The following is an 18,827-nucleotide window of genomic DNA, read 5'->3' as shown; positions in this document are numbered from 1 at the left end:
TAAGCCTTGGAACCAGTAGTTATTTTACATTGCTTGCATTCCCAATGACAGTTTGCTGACCTCACTGCATAGAATAAAGCTGTACAGCTCTGAAGCTGGGTTTGTGGAGCAAAAAGCTGCCATAAAGCAAAATTGGAAAGAAATCTGTTTAAGCTGTTTTTTAGTTGTAAGCATCTCCAGCTCTTAGATTAAGATTTTTTTATAAAACCTTATCTGCTTGTTACTTTTCCCTGGAGCTAGAATACATCCATGGTGTTGTCCTGAGGTGTTTGCTGTAGTGACTCCATGGTCAGCACTGTTTGCTTATGGTACTAGAGAACCATTTTGTTTATGCACCAGCCATGAAGTATCAGGAAAATCTTGGCTACAAGCATGTTGAGTTCCTGCTCTGTCACACTAGACCATGACTATTACCAGCAGCAGTGTTCCCTCACTCACTGAAGATGAAGCATATGGGCTGATACAGCTGCTCTAACCTGCCTGGGTGGGGAAGTGCTGTGGAGGACACCCAAGGATTTCACTCATTCCCAATGAGTCAGCCTTTTACATGTGCTCTGCAAACAGAGATCTGTAACATAAAGCACTTTAGTCAGGCCCCTGAAAGATGTATGAATTAAAAATAGCAAGGAATTTGTTGCAGTTCCCACTGAGACTCTAGAAATAACAAAAACACCTATGTAGATACTTAAAGTTTGTGGCTTGTTTATTTTGAAAAGGGTGCAAGGTCATTAGTTACTGAGCCTCTACCAAATTTTCTTTGATCAGCTTCTCCAGTTGCTTTTTGAGCTAATGCACCTCTTGCCAAACACTCTACTTCATACTCTTGAAATGGGAAGAATTGCCTCTTCTTTATGCTTGGGCTGGCCACCTGGGTTTTATTTAACACCCACTGACCAAAAGGCAAATAAAACTGCTTCTGATACTCGTGGTCATGTAGAGATCTAGCCCATTCCCTCCCCTTACCTTGCTACTGCTCCTCTTACAGGAATGGTTTTCTTCTTACATAACATTTGGCATTAAAATAACTCTCATAAATGTAGTTCAACACATCTTCAGATTTCCTTCTTTCAACTGCAAATTGCCATATCACCAGTTTCCCCCAGGGGATGGTGTTGGCAGGACAGTTAAAAGGAAAGCCAAACCACTAAATGTTCTTTCCAGCTTGAATTTTGGAACTTCAAGCAAACTACTTTTGGTGTAGTCAAAAAAAAAACATTGGGAAAACCTTATCAGAGTATTTTATAACACCTCAACTAACTGTTAAGTTACTAATCAACTACTTCAGCATTTTAAAAGGGCAGAAGACCTTTTTGAAGGGGCTTATTCCTGAAAGCATAAAACCCACAAGAGATTAAGCACTTGGATTGGATCCTGACACAGAGGCCCCCGTGCTGCTTCCCCAAGGCAACAGGAGGGCAGCTGTTTCCAACAGACTGATGTTTTTCCAATTGCAAAATCCAGGAATTCTGTTTCTGCCCACCTCCCTTACCTTGCCATCAGGTTTTCTATATTTCCTTCTGGTCCCAAGGGACCTGCCTGTTGCTAACACATCCTGATGTTATGATATAGGAGGATATAGGTCTTTGTTAAACAGATTATGAAATGATTCAGGCAACACCAAACTAAAGCATCAGTCTTTATTTATAAAGTAAACTAGAAAATAGAGAAGGTAAGCTTAGTAAATTTTACCATCTGAAGTTGGTTTTTATTGAATACAGACACCGTCAATCAAAAGTTCCCTTGATCAAAGTGTTTATCAAAGTAATAAAGCAATGATTACCTTGATTAGTTTTACAGACCCCTGATAGGAGTGTTCTAAAACATCAAATTCTCCATACCTTGCAACATAAACATTTGAAGAATAATTGCCTGTCATGTTAATTAACAACTATTTATTAGCCTGTGAATTAACTGCAAGCAGATGCATTGCTTCTGGGCTTTCTGAAGGCAAACAACAATTTTCAATGGACACTTTCAATTATTATTTGATCAGAGGAAAGGAGCAACTTTCATGAATGCCCTCATTTTATGCTGGCTCTGATCATTCAGTAACAGTAGTAGTGTTATGTGAGGCAACTACACAGATGTAAACATTATAAATCTCACAAAAAGCTCAGAAGCTTCTTATTGCTTTGTCAGGTGAACAGCTACAAGAGGCCCAAAAAGGCCATTGGCAGTGCAAGACTTCATACAATTCTCTTTTAGGAAAAAGGTGAGTGGAAAATATGCTCAGGACATTATTCTCTTCTGGCTGGTCAGGGGTTTGTACACCCACATAGAATATTTTCAAATAAGATAACTTACTATGTCTGGTCTGGGCTAAAATATAAAGCAGCTTGTTATAAACTCCCTCACATAATCATTTAAACAGCTCTCACCATCCAGATTAAGCTTCCTACCTCCTACCCTCATCCAGCTAGGGCAGGATTAGGGGGGGGAAAAAGGCAAAACCCAGCAGGTACATAACCATATCAGGTCAAACTGCTCATTATTTAGAACATTTGGTATTGAGAACTTCTTTACTGGCTCAAACAAGTGTAAAACTGTACGTGCACTGTTGGTATGGTGACACATGGGCAGGAATACTAAGTACAAAACCCTCTCTAGCAGTAATTTTTCACATCTACACTAAAAGGTTTTCTTTAAAAAAAAAATAAAACAATACAAAACCAAGCCAAAACTCAGAGTGAATAAGGTCTGCTGAAAAGATTCAGCGCTCAAATAAGAATACATTTAATTACAGTGCACAGTGAGCCAGACACACATTAGCCATGTTTAAACAACACTTGTCTGACAGGTGGAACAACAACTCCTGACATGGAAGAAACATTCCACAGACCAGCTCCTTGCCCTAGAGGGAGAAGGCAGGAGGCAGAAAAAGAACACTGTAGCTAAGGGCAAGCAGGAGATTAGCTGAGGATCAAGAGCCATTGAACTGGATTGATGTAGTGTGTAAGATTAAATGAAGAAAGCTGAGGTGACAAATTTCTCCTGTATATAAAAAAACCACAGTGAAACCAACAGCTATTGCAATCTTCACATTGTATAGTGCAATCTCAGATGTCAGTAACAAGCTAGGATCTCCAAACAATATATAAAGTAAAACAAATTCTATCAGGAACTCATGGTGTCAAAACATATTTTTCCCTTCAAAACTGGGTTGAAATCTAATTTCCACCAGGTAAACATGGGATTTGGCTAAATAACATGTACAGCCACCATCTACCATAATATGCAGTGAACCAAGACTTGCAACTCCCATGTAGCTTTAAAAAAACAATAAATTCAAAAACCACAAAGCTGACATATAAGACACTAAAGTCCCCACTGGGGAATATAATCTATCCACTAGTACTGGCCTCATTACACTATTTTAAATATTTAAGGTCATCCAATACTTAATTTCCACATCTAATTCTCATTTAATCCACTTATTAAAATAATCTATTTTTCCTCTTCCTATTAAATACATTACTCATGGTTCAGCCAAGTTTAGACTATTCTGGCTGATTTAACCATTTTGGGGAAGGGGGAAGAGGAAAAATAGACAACGTCCAAGTCAGGTGCTTGCTTATTCAAGACCTAGTTGGATTTTACTACAGATTTAAGTTGCTATTAAGGTTCAAGCATATAGGAAAAGTAATTTTCAGAATGCTTTGAAAGTTTAAATTTCAGTTGATGATGCAAACACACTAGAATCTCAAGAATAATTCACTATTATGAAGCAATTTTCAATTTTTACTAAATTTGCAGTTTTAGATCCAAGAGCACACAAAATCAATTATTTATTAGAAACTTTAAGCATACTGCTTAGAAAGCAGATCCATAACCTACTGAGTATACTAACTCATGCACTTTAAATCACCTTTTATTTGGTAATTCAATACTTAATATGTAAGGCTTACGAGTGGCATAGAAGTCTGGAAAAGCTATAGTGGTTTTGTCATTTCTTTACAGGACAATTCCATGAAATTATTTATAAATTTGAAATTACCATGCTTTTGCATGGAGAAATATCCAGCTATTCCTAAATGCTCACATTACATGATTGATAAGTGATTTTAGTTTATCTTTTCTATTAAACAAAACAACACAACAATGCATCATATCAAAACCTGAAGAAATGCTTCTGTTGTACTACTGTCCCTAAGTGAAGTGCTACCAGGAAAAATAAAGATGTATGTGGGACTCAGCTATATAGTCCTTCAGCTCCCATCACATGGTAACTCACAGAGGTTTTAATAGGCTACTTATAAGAATACAGGTTCTAGGCACACAGCTGCAACTTACAGAATATATGGGCTTAATAGTCATGTTTGCAAAGTTTATGATCAGCTATTAAATAATGGATTCTATTTTAAAATAAAGGGGTACTAGTTTAGTTTTCCTCTTCTAGCTTTAAAATAATTAGCTCTTCCACATCTCATGAAACACGGTCAACAGAAATATAATTATGTAACAATATAAAAAAGTGTTGAGGTCAGAAGAGTAAAAAGAGCTTCTTTTTTTCCCTAGTGTCTAGGAATGGAATGATTTCAGTTCATTACCAAAAGCCAGGATTTCACTTCTTACTGTAATGCTTTGTAACAAACACAATAATGGTTTCTAATCACTTGGTGTTTCAGTCTCTGCTGGACCTCTGATCAGTCTTCGTGTTCCCCTCTTCCCCGCAGGACCTTTTGGTTTAGCAAAACTTTGTTTGTGAGCGTGTTGTTTTGGATGGACCTCCTCATAAAGAAAGTCAGCAGTTAGCTCATCACCATTATCAATTTCAATCTGGGTAAAAAAACCAAAACATTTATCATTTTAATGATAAATTCCAAAACATTTTAAAAATTTGCTGAAGTCTAAAAACTGTATTAAAACCACATGTATTAAAACCATATGTGCAATAAAGTTCAGAGTCTAGCATAAAGACTTCTCCAACTTGTGCCTAATGCTCTCAGCAATCTTGGATGACTTTTCTGAGAATCCACTATTTTTTTACCAATATTACTGACACATTCCATGAAGAAAAAAGTTCCTATTTACTCCTCTATAAAATAACTTCCTTAATAAGGAATAAGAAAGCAACACGAAATCTTTCAGAATTATGATTTCCTTTCTTTATTCTCACCTCAAAACCAAAAACTTTTCTTTCTCCCAATGTAATCTCTGCATTTTATGTCTGAAACTATTTCCCTAGAATGTGCCTTAAACACAAATTGTAACAGCAATGTGCATACACATTGGTGTCTCTAGAGACAGAAGGAGAGGAGTACAAACAGCTTATATGATTAGCTGGCTACTACAACCCATCAAGTATCCAAGCCAGGGAAGAGCTAAAATAAATCTAATGAACAAACAAAAAGGGGTGTTGTTTTGGTTTAAAATTTAAGCACACAAACCTGAATGGAAAGAAAATACTGTTCTCAAGCCTAACAACACTGGTTTGAATCAGACTGGGCACTGGTTGGAAGGGACCTCAAGGATCATCTGGTCCAACCCTTCTAATATTATTGTTTATATGAAATGTCTCAGCACCTTGTTGAGCTGAGACTTAAAATTTTCCAAAGCCAGGGAAACCACCACTTCCCCTGAAAGGCCACTCCAATGTCTGACTGTCCTCATGGTGGAAAATTTTTCTCATGTGTTCAATCAGAATCAACCTGGGAGCAGCTTGTGCCCATTGCCACCTAGTTCTGTCCAGGTGATTCCTTGTAAATAGGGAGTCCCCATCTTCTGTTGTAGAAAAGAAATTTCTGAGAACTAATTACATAGAAAAACATCCAGTGATAATCTTCTTAAGTCATATCACCACAGTAAAAATGGTTAGTATTAACTCTGCTATTTTTTTGGGTAAACATAATCCTCACAGAAACAAAGCCTCAATATTCTTCTAAATTTACATCTTGAGGATTAAGAATGTAACAATAGATCCACAAATGGACCATAAGAAGAGAGAAGCAACTTATTCTGTATGCATAGTAGCAAAATCTATACAATATGAAAAGATGAGCCTTCTTGCAGGCCGTTTTTTAATCCATCCAGACTCCTAAGATAGCAGTTTAAGTTCAAGAAACGCAGTATAAATTTATTTATAAAATCCTTAAATTTAAATCCTTGGATTTAAAGGAAATTCAGCAACAGCAATGTGTTATGGTCCAAAATATGACAGGCCTTTTAGTAAGAAAGCATGTTACTTCCAAACAGGCCTTCAAAGTACTCTCAAATACTCACTTGATGCACAAGAGCATGTTTATTAAAGCTCTGAAAGTGTAGAAATTATGAACCAGAGGAAGGTTTCCGTGACTTAACTTTGTATCTGAAGCTTTATCAGCTAGTAATTCTAGTTCAGGACAAACTTTAATAGTTATAGTTAATAGTTATACAACAGTTCCCATTGTTTACAGAAGGTGGTGGCAGAGACAGTTATAGTTAGATATTAAGAAGGGAACAGAGGGATAAAGAAAACACCAGTATGCCCAGTGTACTTACCTTTCTAATGATTGGCATCCACAACTGTCTTTCTACAATTTCCAACAGTGGACTTTTGCAACTAGAGTAGAGCATTCGTTCTCGTATACTACAGGTGTACCCTGGCATAGAATAGATGAAAACTGCAGGAAAAAAGAAACACCACAAGTCAGACCATAACTACACTCCATCCAAACCTGTATCATAAAATCATTTACAGCAGAGGCACTGCAAGTCAACTATGCAGTCAGAAAGGGAAAAATGTAGCACCAGTCTGGATCAGAGAATTGCCAGTATCTTGGTGTTTTCACAGGAAGACTGATGTATAATCAGATAATAGGTGGTCATTATCAAAAGGGATAGTTCACTACTTTCTAAACATACAGATTCTTCAGCTGTCAGTTTCACAATCAAATGACTCTGAAATTTATGCTCATGCTGATAGATAACTAGTATGACACATCTTTCTGCCTCAAAATTACTGAAGTATTTGAAACAAGCCAATTACATTTCCTATTGGTAAATTTTCTCATACCTATGGATTCCAAATAGTCTCCTTCATGGGAATGCTTATACAAGAAGAAGTGGTAACGTGCAGCATCCTTTGGAATTCTTTTTGGCAAGTCCTTAAGTTCAGTATGAAGTGTGTTGGCCAACATAATAGTTTCATTTTTCATATCAATTTGCTGTTAACAAACCAAAACTGAATAAAGTTAATACACAGAAGCAAACCACAGAACATGACAGGATGGAAAAAAATTGAACCAATCTAATACAGAAAGGTAATTTATCAGTGTTCATCATCAATACACACTGTTTAGTGTGTGGTTAATGTATTTTATACTCATTCTTAAAGAACAGTTAAAATATTTTATACTTGCCAGTTGTACATAATTCAGTTTCTTATTTTTCAGCTTGTCCAAAGCCTGAATGGCTTCTTTAGCAATGGGGAATGCCACTCCTTGCAATGTTTGATGCTTGGTATCTACACCAACATCTGTCTGTACCTGGAATACAAGTCAATAGAGGAGTAAATGGAAACTTTAAGTATTTGTTTCCTTTCATGCAGTAATTGATAATACATTGCATATGGTTACACACAGAGTTAGCAGTAGCTTCTCCAAGAATAAACTACCCTAAAACATCATTCTCAAATGTAACAGACTTGTATTTTTAAATTTACAGGTCACGTTTGCTTGCTCACCTGAAAACAGTTTCATATCCCTCTAACAGCTGGCTTTGCAGAGCCAACAGAATCATCAGAGGGAAAACTGGCTCAAGGGTCAATGAAGAAGCTCTAAGTTAAATTCTGGTACAAAGATACAATAAGCCAGAAGGAAAGACTTGATTTTCATATGCTATGTTGTACCTTTGAACTGACAACGTTGCTTATGAACTCTGCTGCATCTTGAAAAATTTTACATCAAAATATAGAAATCTAATTTTCTAAGGAGTCCAAAATTTTGGAGGAAGAGAGAAAAATTATATCTTATGAGACAAACTGATCTTGTTGAAGGAAAAGTAAAGCAACTTCCCTCCCTCCTGCTTCAATACCCTACCCCGCCAAAGCCTATACAAAAAGGAAAGCAATTTTTGACTTCTAGAAAGCAACATTTTTGACTTCTAGATGATCTAAACCAAAGTAATTATTTGGTTAAATCACTTGGTTAGAGGTTTCTATTAAGTGTTTGTAGCAAAAGCAAAATCAGTCTCTACAAAGGAGTAGCTTTGGATTTCTATTTTATTGTCATTCCATTCACTTCCTCTCACTGTTAAAGGCAAAAGCACTGGTGCTGGTAGCTAATTGCCTTTCCCTAGAGATTAAGCCGCTGAAATACTCCTGGCAATAATAACTGCAACAGTTGCTATTTCACGTTTTCTCTGCAGTTTATGCCACTGTGGGAAGTCTGTGTAGGCAATCACAGAACTGTTGAAGTTGGAAGGCACCTCTGGAGGTTCTTGTGCAACCATCCTGCTCAAGGAGGGCCACCTAGAGGCAGCTGCTCAGGTATCTGTCTAGACAGCTTTTGATAATCTATCTCCAGGAAGGAGACTCCATTGCCTCTCTGGGCAACCTGTGCCACTAGTTGGTCACCCTTCACAATGAAGCATGTCCAGATAAAGCATGTTAAGGGCCAAAGTTGAAACAATTAAACTGCAATTACGAGAAGTCAGACACTAAACCTTGCACACTCAGCAGGATCATGCTACTTCAACTCCAGCCATCATCATCCTACAATCTCAGCCCACTGAGCAATAAATTTGTATTCTTACCCACTCAAAACTTCTTAAACTTTATTTTTGTCCTTTCTTACCCTAGAAAGACTTTTCTCCTACAATACATTTTTAACTCTGCAGTTTCCCATCCATGCTCAAAGACATTTTAGGTACCTCATTAATCTTGATTTGCCGAAGCTCCTCTTCTGCTGCAGTCAGAGGTGCAGGGCAGGACTGTGATATCAAATATTTTTTATATCCATTCAGTGAAACATCATCCTGAAAGCACAGTATCAATATCGATAATTTTTTATAGAGAAAAGTTTTCTTCAAAGATCCTCTATGCAGCATAAAAAATGCAGTTACTTCCCATATAGTTATGGTCATTTTGTTGGAAAATCCACCTGGGATTAAATGTGAAAGTGTGTTTGCAAATTCAGCTCATCTTCCTGTACAGCAGGTCCTACCATAAGAAGCATTTCCACAATTTCCTTCCTGATTCAAAAATTAACGTTAATGAAGACTGTGTGCATGAAGTTATTCAGCTGTCTTGGGCAAAATCTCACAGAATTGCTAAAATTCTAATGATTAAAAAAAAAAACAAAAACCAAACAACAAACTATTTTCTTATAAAATTTGCATGCTCAGATTGGAGGTTTATTGGTTGTTTTCTACCTAAAAATTTGAGACAGATATGCTATGTGAGGAAAAGGAATAAGCACATGATACAGCAAATAGTTCAGGACGTAATGTTACAGAAGTGATGAATTCTGGTAACTGCTTTGGGGAATACTCAGTGTCAATTCTGACCCTTTCCAAATAGGTCAAAACCACAAGGAAATACTGATGCATTTTTATAATTAAGGCACGACTTTATGCAATCATGTGATTTTATATTCAAGTTCTGAGGAGAAAGAGAAAGCTCTTCCCTTTCAAAGACACAGACCTTTCAAAATAAAATTTCCAGTGCCAATATTCCATTATGTCTTGTTTCAGGAGCCCAGAAGCACTGAGGTTAATAGATGTTAAGTAGTAGGTGGGATCATAACCAGATCCCACCAGGGTAACAGAGGTAGCTGCTATTAAACCATCCTTTCATCTAACAAAATCCAGACAAGAGTAATGCAAGATTCTAAGTGATATTTGAGACTTGATATTTCATTGCAGGTAAACATCCGAGGCCAGCTACAATCAAGGAGCTTACAAAGAAAGTAAAACTGGCACTTTAGAAATATATTAAACTGTAACACATTCTGAAATAATAGTAATAGACAAATTCAGTGCTCCTTCTTTACAACTGAGATGGAGCTAAGATTTGCATCTAGACTTACAACTCAGAGCCCAAATTCTACACGTTAGACAGACTGTTAGTGACTTGGTGCAAGTGGTGGTGAAAGATTAGTTGATTGAACGAGCAAGAAAAAAAATAACAAGAACTACACCAGTAAACCCTCTTAGCAACTCTGTTATCTACTTCTCTAAAATACAGCCTCTCTGGAGAAGCTTATTAGTGTGTTTGCTAGCATAATAAAGCCTCCATCAGAGGCTCACTCTGTCAGTGTTGAAAACAACAAAAATAATAATAATTTACTTGGTGAACAGCAGAATTATTACAGACTTGTCTGTCCATTACAACAGCCCACATCTCTTCCACAGTTATTTCCCCACTACAGTATCCTATATTCTTCCCCAAATCTCCAACTCCTTCCCTTCTTTCAGCACTAGCCCCTGTGTCAATAGTGGTGGTGCTTTGATTGAGATTTGTGCATGCAATGAACTAATTTACAGGCCAAAGAGAAGATAACTTGCACTCCATCTTTGCTGAAAGAGGGAAAAAGGAAATGATAATTTGGATCTCTACGTAATCATTAGTTTTCATAAAAGCTATTGGAATTCTGGATCTTTGAGAACTGTAACATATTTCTTTAAAACTGATAATGGATTAATGATGTCTTCCTGACAAACAGGCTGACATCACAACCATGCAAGACTTATTTCCCAAAGAAACCAAGGTAACACTGTAGCCTCATATTTCCTTATATGTACAGCACTTGCAGGCTTTTCAACACCCTTATAAGCTTGTTAAATTTCATACCTGCATCTTGCAATTATCTTAACATAAATGAAGAATCAACTATTAATATTTTCATTGAACAAATCAGTGGCTACTAAAATTCTGTAAGTTCTATGGCAGCCATGGACTTCAGTTATGTTTGGTGGTCAAATTCTAAAGAACTGACAGCTTAATATCCTTGGTTTCAGATAAAAACCTTTGTTTTCAGACATTAACAGCCTGCAGATAGATGTTTTAGCCCACTTCTGATTCAGAACCTTACATCCAAAATGTGTATACAATTGGACTGAAAGTTACAGTGTTACAGCTTTTCCAGGATTCCCATTCATTCATTCAGTGAGATTAAAAGAGGCTTCTATTGCTGCTGAATTATTTAGTTTTCATAGCCATTTGAAGCAAGGACTTCTTAGCCTACAATTGTTAAATACCCTTATTTACCTGTTCAAATGAGTGCAATTACATTTTAACATCAGACTAATATGCATATCTTTTAACTCCTTTCTCCTTAATCAAAAAAGAGCAGAAACACCATAAATCCATGCCAGTAATATCAGCTACCATATTTAGTTTTTAAAGTCAGTGTACTGACTTTAAAATAAGAACATACCTGTACTGTTCCAAATACTTCATCCTTAATATGACCACCTCCAAATTCTTTCTTAAGTGTTGCTCGAGTTGCTGCATACAACATTTTTTGACGAACCTGGTGTATCATAAAACACATGATTTGTGTTCTTTTTTTTTCCCTTGGTGTACACAGAGAATCTAACACATTGATGTACCACGTCCATTGACAAACATCTTTCTTGAACAAATATTTTCAGTGTTGAAACTGCAATTTGAAGCTGTAATTCTTAATAAGCTCCATGGAATGTGCTCTGGATCACAATACAAACACATGCTATTAAATTCTCAAGGGCAGAACACAGTGCATTATTATCAAAGTAATTCCAACTAATTGCAGCCAAATTGCAGCTTTAGTAAGAGTTTTTTATTCTGACTTTTTCATTAAATGGAAAAAAAAGTCAACATATTTACTTATTTGAAATAGGAAGTGCCACAATTGTTGAGATCTTTTGTCAGTGGTCTGCATACTAATGAACACAAAAGACAGAGAAAGAGCAGACTGAAAATAACTCATTATTATTATAATCTGATAGCGTTTCCAGATAGCTCTGGTTCAACTACAGAGTAGAAAAATGAAATTTGGTGGGGGCAGAAGATCTAATCAAGTTTGTTCCCTACCTTTCCCAACAGTCCCCCCTTCCCACTTTATTTCCCTGTCATGCCACCCTCAACCCAATACCTCACCTTTTGCACATAATCTCCTCCAGGCACTTCAAACTCTTGGTCTCTTACTATGTCCTAACTGCTAGTGAAATTAATAGAAATATGGTAACAGCTTTACTTGCTGTCTTCCCTTATCTCACATTCCCAGAACCTGTACACAGTACCTTGGGCCCTCCGAGAAGTCCTTAACTCCAACTTCAGTTCTCTCACTACTATATAGCATATTCTGTGTATATTCACAGTATATTCTGTGGCAGGTCACAGAACCACGAGTGCCACCTGGACAGCCCACAAACCAAACAGAAAAAAAAATTTTCTATGACAACACCCACTGAGATTTCTGTCCCATATCCTTCCATGTTTCATTTTAATGAAATACTGGGAGAAAGACAAAAACAAACAGGGCAAAAAAGACACTGTCTTGTCTCCTCTAGTCTGGCTAGAAAAACAATGGATCAGCTGTATTCCATCTAGACCCACTGATATAGCTCCTCAGTCAGCTTCAAGAAAGACATTTTCCCACTTCTACTGAAGGAAAGTGAGGGGAAGGTTGGGGCATGCTTCATTCCTCAAATCCTTCTTCATATCTAGGGTTCAGATTGAATGGCACAGTTGAAAAATGATTAACAGCATAAAGTTTCTGATGACTGTTACTTACAGGAGAGTAATCAGGTGACCATGCAATGAAGATCCATTCATACCCTTGAGCATTCTGAGAATCTAATCTGTACAATATATAGCATGGTTGCTTGTCTTCAAGAAGGGGAAGGACAAAGGCATCATAATCCTTTTCCCATGATCCAACTGGGTGCCTAGATGATCCCACAATAAGCTGCTCTATAACCAATAATCAAAGCTTCAGGTTAACAACAATACAGTCGATACTGTTTTTCAAGATTAGCAGTTACAACAAATAGTGAATGAGATACTTTCATAATTATGTCTACAAGAATAGAAGCTGAGAACAGTCAGTGTGAAAGTGGTTGAATTGCTACCAAAGCTGGTTATGTTCACACTCTCACTTTAACCTAAATACAAATAGCTGAGAAGACATGTGCTTGTTGTCATCAATTTCTTTGATCTGGAGGGGTCAGACTGGTGTTCATGCTTTTAGTGTAAAGGACAATGAAGGGAAGCAAGGACTGTCTCCTGCTAGATAGTTTATTTTTAAATTGGAATACTTAAAAAGATGACAGTAAGCTTCTAAATTTTAGAACTATTGATGCTGTTGCTAAAACATATTTGTGTTTGTATACATTGTAAGGAGTCAGTAACTCAGTTATACAGAGAAAAGAGTCTGAAATGAGTATGCTTGCACTAATCTCTTAAATTTGACTATAGAAGCAGATAAACCTCTTTCCGATACAGCTTCATAACGATGGTCTTCTTAAATGCACGAAGTTGCTTATTATGTATAATTGGCTTAAGTCTGTATAGAATACTTCAGATGAGATTTAATTATGTGAACAGCTGCAGCAACAAGATTTTTTTTCTTCTTTATATATCACATCTCAGCTTCCAAAGGAAAGTATTAGCATAGTGGCTTTCAAAACATTTAGCAACTTCACGGATAACTCTATCCCCCACAACCAAAACAGAAATACCTTTTTAATGGAATCCTACAACAGTTTGAAGACCATCTTAGTAGCCAGTACACAAAATATGTTTTGGAAGTCTAAGACCTAACTTCTAAAACTTCAGACAAAAGTACAACAGTATACAAATGCCTCCACAGCAAACTTTCAGTGCAAAGCATTCTACCAGTCAGTCCCAGAACATGAAATGCTCAGGGAGAGGGTGTCTGGCCCTTCTCTGAAGTAAGTACAAAATAGCTGAACTTGTACACCTAGACCAGAGTCTTCAGAATGAAACTTGTCAGTTCTGAACTCTAGGTAGATTTATACTCACTTTGATTTAAGACAGAAAAATAAAATCAAGTGAACTCTATAGCCCAGCAGCAAACCTCTTCTAACTCAGATAAGCAGAATACAGTATGAATGTTATCTGTTGACTAAGGACAGATGCTGAAAGTTGCAGACAGCTGAGGCAGTCCCTCTTTCAGTATTCTGTAAGTTTTAAGGGTTTCTTTTTGAACTGTGGAAAATAGTATCAAAGATTGGATTCTGTTTCTACAGACAGACAAAATGTAGATATTTACACACACAAACAAATACACATACATACACACACAAAATAGGAAAAGCCTTCCATTTGTAACTTATTTCTAGGCTTCATTTCATATTAAAAAGTAGCATACACACAAAAGCATATTATTTTACCTTGCCAAATGGGAAAAAAAAACCCCACAATTCAATGGTAGGCCAGCATTCACTACATTGTGCTAGTGAGACTTTACCACAGTTACCTGACTATATTATTACTATTGCCACTTCCTTAAGGAAAGCAATACTGACATGTAAGAAGACTTCATAAGAAAAGCAAACACAAAGAAGGTAACAGTAGGTTATTTACCTAACAATAAAAGTATGGATGTGTACATACATGTACCTTTCTCCAGCTAACAGGTATTTCAGGGTACTGTAAAATGCATGAACTCCAGAACAAAGTACCCAAGGTAGGCATTTGACATACTTGAAAAAAGATGGACTAAACCATGAAGTGGCTTATACAGTCAACCAGCATTGCTATTAAAAAAACAAATACCAAAGCCAATAAAGAAACCCCCTATGCATTCTGTCTTGCACCGTGTGCAGCCTTGATCACTTGCCAAGAAGTTCAATCAAGTTCTGCAATAAATCATCTAATTTTATATTTATTCATATGAGTGAGATCTAAGGAATGATTTTAGCTTTGATAAACTGTAAAATGTTACAGATTTCTGATGATATTTTTTTAGGTAGCCACATTGCAACTTAAATATATGCTTTTTTTCCAGTACTCTTTCTTTAGCAATAAGATAAGAGTAAGCTCATTTATCTTATACATATGAAATACACAGCAGCTTGTGGTAAGACATGAAATAACATTTGGAATAAAAATTGAAATGCAAAAATACAGTACCAGTTTACTGAAAAGCTTAACATCACCAAAACTGAAATCTTACCTTCTGTATATGGAAGAACTTAGTAACATTTAGTTTTGCAGAATTTTTTTTAAACAACTGTATATTTAGGTCATGAAAACAGCTAGGAAAACATCTAAGTGAATCAGAAGAGAAGATTAAAATTACTAACCATTGTCAATGATTATTTTTAAAAGCCTGTATTGTCCATTTCTGGCTCCAACAAAGATGTTTTTAACACTTTCACTAGCTGAAAAAGAGAAAATAAATGTAACTGAATTATCATATTTCACTTCTCTAGGACAAAGAATACTCATAAAGGTAAGAACAACACTGGAAAAGTGTACAATTGGCCCTTCACTACAAAGTTTAGCTGAAAAAGGAACATGGGAGTGATGTTCCAGCCACCAGCATGCCACAAAAAAATGACAGGCCACACTACAAAACATTTTTTTTCTAGAATACAGTATGATTTTCAACGTGAAAATTAAAGGTGACAACACATCATGGCTCTCCTGTTCCAGTGTTAACACAGCAACACAATAAAAATATGAGGCATCTCAAATTACAATGGATTCATCAAGTCGGCGGTCCTAGTACAAACTTTGAGACAGAAACTTTACTGCTGCCAGGAAAATATTAGAGCTTGTCTGGCAAAAGAGCTTTTCTTTCCTGAGGACACCTCTTTCAAGAACACCGCTGAAAGCTGCCACCCATTGCTTATCTTATGTGTCACCTTATCTCCTTGTATGTATCTTAATGACACTGTTCAAAACCTGACCTAGTGCAACAGGATAGCTTTACAAGCAATTTCCAAAGAAGCAACTAATTTATTTTTTTCTCATTGACACTACACCATAAGCAGGATAGACATGCTGCCCTAAACACACTGAGCAACCATGCTTGAGTGGTGTGAAGTTCATTCTTATCACAATGACTCTGCTAAATAATCTGAATGAAAATCAATTTACTTATACTGTTTATATCTGGTTGTACAGCTTTTACTGAAGAACATTTATTGCAAGCTGGTCCTTTAAGCCACACCATATAGCAGAGCACCAGCAAAACAAACACTAAACCAGGAAACAAATGAAAAGATTATTTATAGTCAGGTGGAGGCCAACTGAACAGATGGTCAGATGGTATACAGCAACAATATTGCCCATACTGAAACACTTTAAATGCCCACTGGAGTGATGTCCTGGGCCATTCTGAAATTCCAAAATGGTGTGGGAGGGGAAGGGAGTGTTACACAAACTGAACTGCATTAAATTACCATTCCAAATCCAGCTCCATCCCAGGTAGCACCTTTCCACTAACCAGCTCAGACTTTCACTGTAATTTGCTGCCAGCTTTTCTAATTGTCTCTGCCAATCCTGTTTCATTCAACACACAAGCACTGCACAATTTTCTAGATCTACCAGTTCCCCCAGGACTTTTCTTTGTCCTCTTCTTGCCCATTATCTTTTTGTTCTTTAATCTTCTCGCTTCAACCCTACACACCAAAACAAGACTAATACAGCAGTACCTGCACTAATACCAGAGCTGTGACAGCTCTGAAATACCATTTTAAGACAAGCTGTTTGATCACCTTTTTTTTTTTCATTAAAGTTTTAAAATTCACAACATTGATATTATTTTCTACTTCAGCTTTCCAATTAGCAAAGACCTACAGAATTAAAATTTGTGGTTATTTCATAAGTATATTACAGGGAATATTATTCAAAGATTACTTAGAAGACTATGAACATATTCTAGTGTATTTTTCACACAGCTCCTTTCATTCTGCAACCTCCTACACTATCTGCACTGGTCTGAAAGTCCAGTCCTTTTAGCCACTGCCTGGTACACTTCACAGTCCCCATGACTTCATTTCTGTTTCCAGCAAAGAGCAGGCCATGCTGCCAAATCTTGTAATTGTTTATGAGTGACAGTAGCCTGTTTGTAACTAAGGCCAGCAATGGCACAACAAGTGCCATTCCTCTTCCAAATTGCAGAAGTGGATGCTTTGCTGCAAACAGGACCCCTGACCAGTGCCTGCTGAGGCAGGATACGTGCAGAAAAGCTGCCAGGTTCTCTACAGCTCTTCTTAGAGGACAAAAGACTCTCAAAGACTTGAAGGAGAGCAGCAGAAGAGGCTTATCCACTCTTTGCTTGTGGTAAGCAACAGGATATTCTGCTCCTCCCTCCACCGTTGCCAGGGGGAAGAACAGGGGTACGAGGAGCCACTCTGACAGTTTTCCCCAACCTAGAAAAACAGCTATCCCAAATACACCCCCTGGAGAAGGGTCGAAGAACTTAAAGTAAGGAGCAGCAAAAAAAGTGCAGGGATTAACACGCAAGGGAAGGAAAATGAGGCAGAGGGTGCAGGCCAAATGCAGCCAGTGGACATAAAAGGGAAGAGAAGAGCAGTTCAGAGCTGCGGAGGCTGGGACAAAAGTCACCTTCAACAATAAATACGGGAGAGCAGGCAAAGTACACGGTACTGGTCACCGAAGAAGGAGATTGCAGAAATCGAGACAGCAGAACCCGATCCCCTCATAATCCTGCAGTATAATCCCCGCTTAGCAATTCTGTGATTCGGGGGGACCTGGTAATACTAAGAAACAATATGCTGTCTTCTAATTGCTCCTCGCACTCTCCCAGGCCTGGAAACACAGGGAAAAAAAGGCTCCCCTCCCTCTTCCCCCCCTTTGTGGCCTCCCGTGATGGGGCTTTTAATGGGCTTCCCTGCTCTGGGGCTCCTGGTTCCTCCCAGGTCCTCTCCGCTGCTCCCCAGGGCTCCCGCTAGAACGGACCCGGCAGCGACCCCCGGCATTCCCCGCGCTGTCCAACCCATCCCAAACCCGCTGCGGCGAACCCGGGCAGGGGACAGCCCGGACGGGCGGGAGGTGCCCGGGGAGCCCCCACAGCCCCGGCCGCCGGCTCCCCCCTCACCGCTTCTCCCGCCGCAGCGGGGCCACCTGCGCTGCGCTGGGGGCAGCCGCCTCAGCCACGGGGGCTCCTCCCGCCCAGTTACGGGTTGCTGCCGGGAACACTTTCCTCAGGCGGGCTCCCCGCCGCTCCGAGGCGAACAGGCGCGGTTCGCCGTGCGGATCAAGCCACCAAGTCTTCTCCTGACTCGGGACAAGCTCCGGGGTTCGCCCCAGAGGAGGGGCGGCCGCCGGGAGCCGAAGCCAGCACCGGTTTCCCCCTGCCGCCCCCGCCAGCCCGCGGCGGAAAGGACGGGCTCGTCCAGCAGCGAACAAAGAACCGAGCAGGGGAGAAAATCCCGCCGGGAACGGGCCCGTTAAACGGCCACCACGGCCGCCTCACCCGTCGCCCCGGCCCGCAGGGGAAGGCGCTCCGCCCGCCCGGCTGGGGGAGAGGAGGCAAGGGGGACCCGGCTGTCAAGAGGGGCAGGTGGGCACGGCGGAGGCGAGGGAGGGCGGGCGGGCGGTCAGCGCTCGCAGGGGACAGCCGCGCGGGTACCTTGGATCCCGGTCTGGTGGGACATGTCGCACCGCCGCGCCTCGCCCGGGGCAGTGCAGTGCAGTGAAGTCCCGCCGCCTCCCGGCCCGGCCCGACCCGGCCCGGCCCGAACGCGCACACGTGACGCGCCGCCGCCACTCAGCGGCCGGGAGGGAGCGCGGCGCCTTCCGGGCCTCGCCGGCCCGGGCTGGCCTTAGGGCCCCGGCAACGGGCAGCGGCTGCCGCGCTGCTGCCCCCTGCAGCAAAGACCCCGCCGGGCCGCTTCGTCTGACCGCGCTTCCCCGCCCGGCGCCTCCG

The 18,827-nt window shown here is 39.4% G+C and overlaps 2 protein-coding genes across 2 annotated transcripts in view; one reads left to right on the top strand and one right to left on the bottom strand.

Annotated features, from left to right (window-relative positions):
• Positions 1 to 1,623: 1,623 nt before the first annotated feature.
• TWF1 (twinfilin actin binding protein 1) lies at positions 1,624 to 18,679 on the bottom strand. Its single transcript, XM_071733574.1, has 9 exons — positions 18,531 to 18,679; positions 15,232 to 15,309; positions 12,696 to 12,874; positions 11,355 to 11,450; positions 8,848 to 8,952; positions 7,338 to 7,463; positions 6,992 to 7,142; positions 6,478 to 6,599; positions 1,624 to 4,776 (listed from the first exon to the last, which is right to left on the bottom strand). Exons 1-9 carry the CDS (start codon positions 18,553 to 18,555, stop codon positions 4,606 to 4,608), a joined length of 1,053 nt encoding a protein of 350 aa, XP_071589675.1. The 5' UTR covers positions 18,556 to 18,679; the 3' UTR covers positions 1,624 to 4,605.
• Positions 18,021 to 18,827, top strand: part of TMEM117 (transmembrane protein 117) — a 218,502-nt gene continuing 217,695 nt past the window's right edge. The window contains exon 1 of the mRNA XM_071733565.1: positions 18,021 to 18,461. The gene's annotated coding sequence lies outside the window, so the exon portion shown is untranslated. The remainder of the gene's footprint in view (positions 18,462 to 18,827) is intronic.

This window comes from Heliangelus exortis, chromosome 1 (assembly GCF_036169615.1).
Source record: "Heliangelus exortis chromosome 1, bHelExo1.hap1, whole genome shotgun sequence".
In the NCBI taxonomy this organism is placed as follows: Eukaryota; Metazoa; Chordata; class Aves; order Apodiformes; family Trochilidae; genus Heliangelus; species Heliangelus exortis.
Note: the sequence above shows the minus strand (reverse complement) of the source record. Positions and strands in the feature narration are given on the sequence as shown.

Coding starts and splice junctions, on each gene's coding strand:
- TWF1 (XM_071733574.1), bottom strand. CDS start 18,555: ATGTCCCACCAGACCGGGATCCAAG. Junction 12,875..15,231: donor AAAAATAATCATTGACAATG/GTTAGTAATTTT, acceptor TATTGGTTATAG/AGCAGCTTATTGTGGGATCA. Junction 7,143..7,337: donor AACTGAATTATGTACAACTG/GCAAGTATAAAA, acceptor GTTTGTTAACAG/CAAATTGATATGAAAAATGA.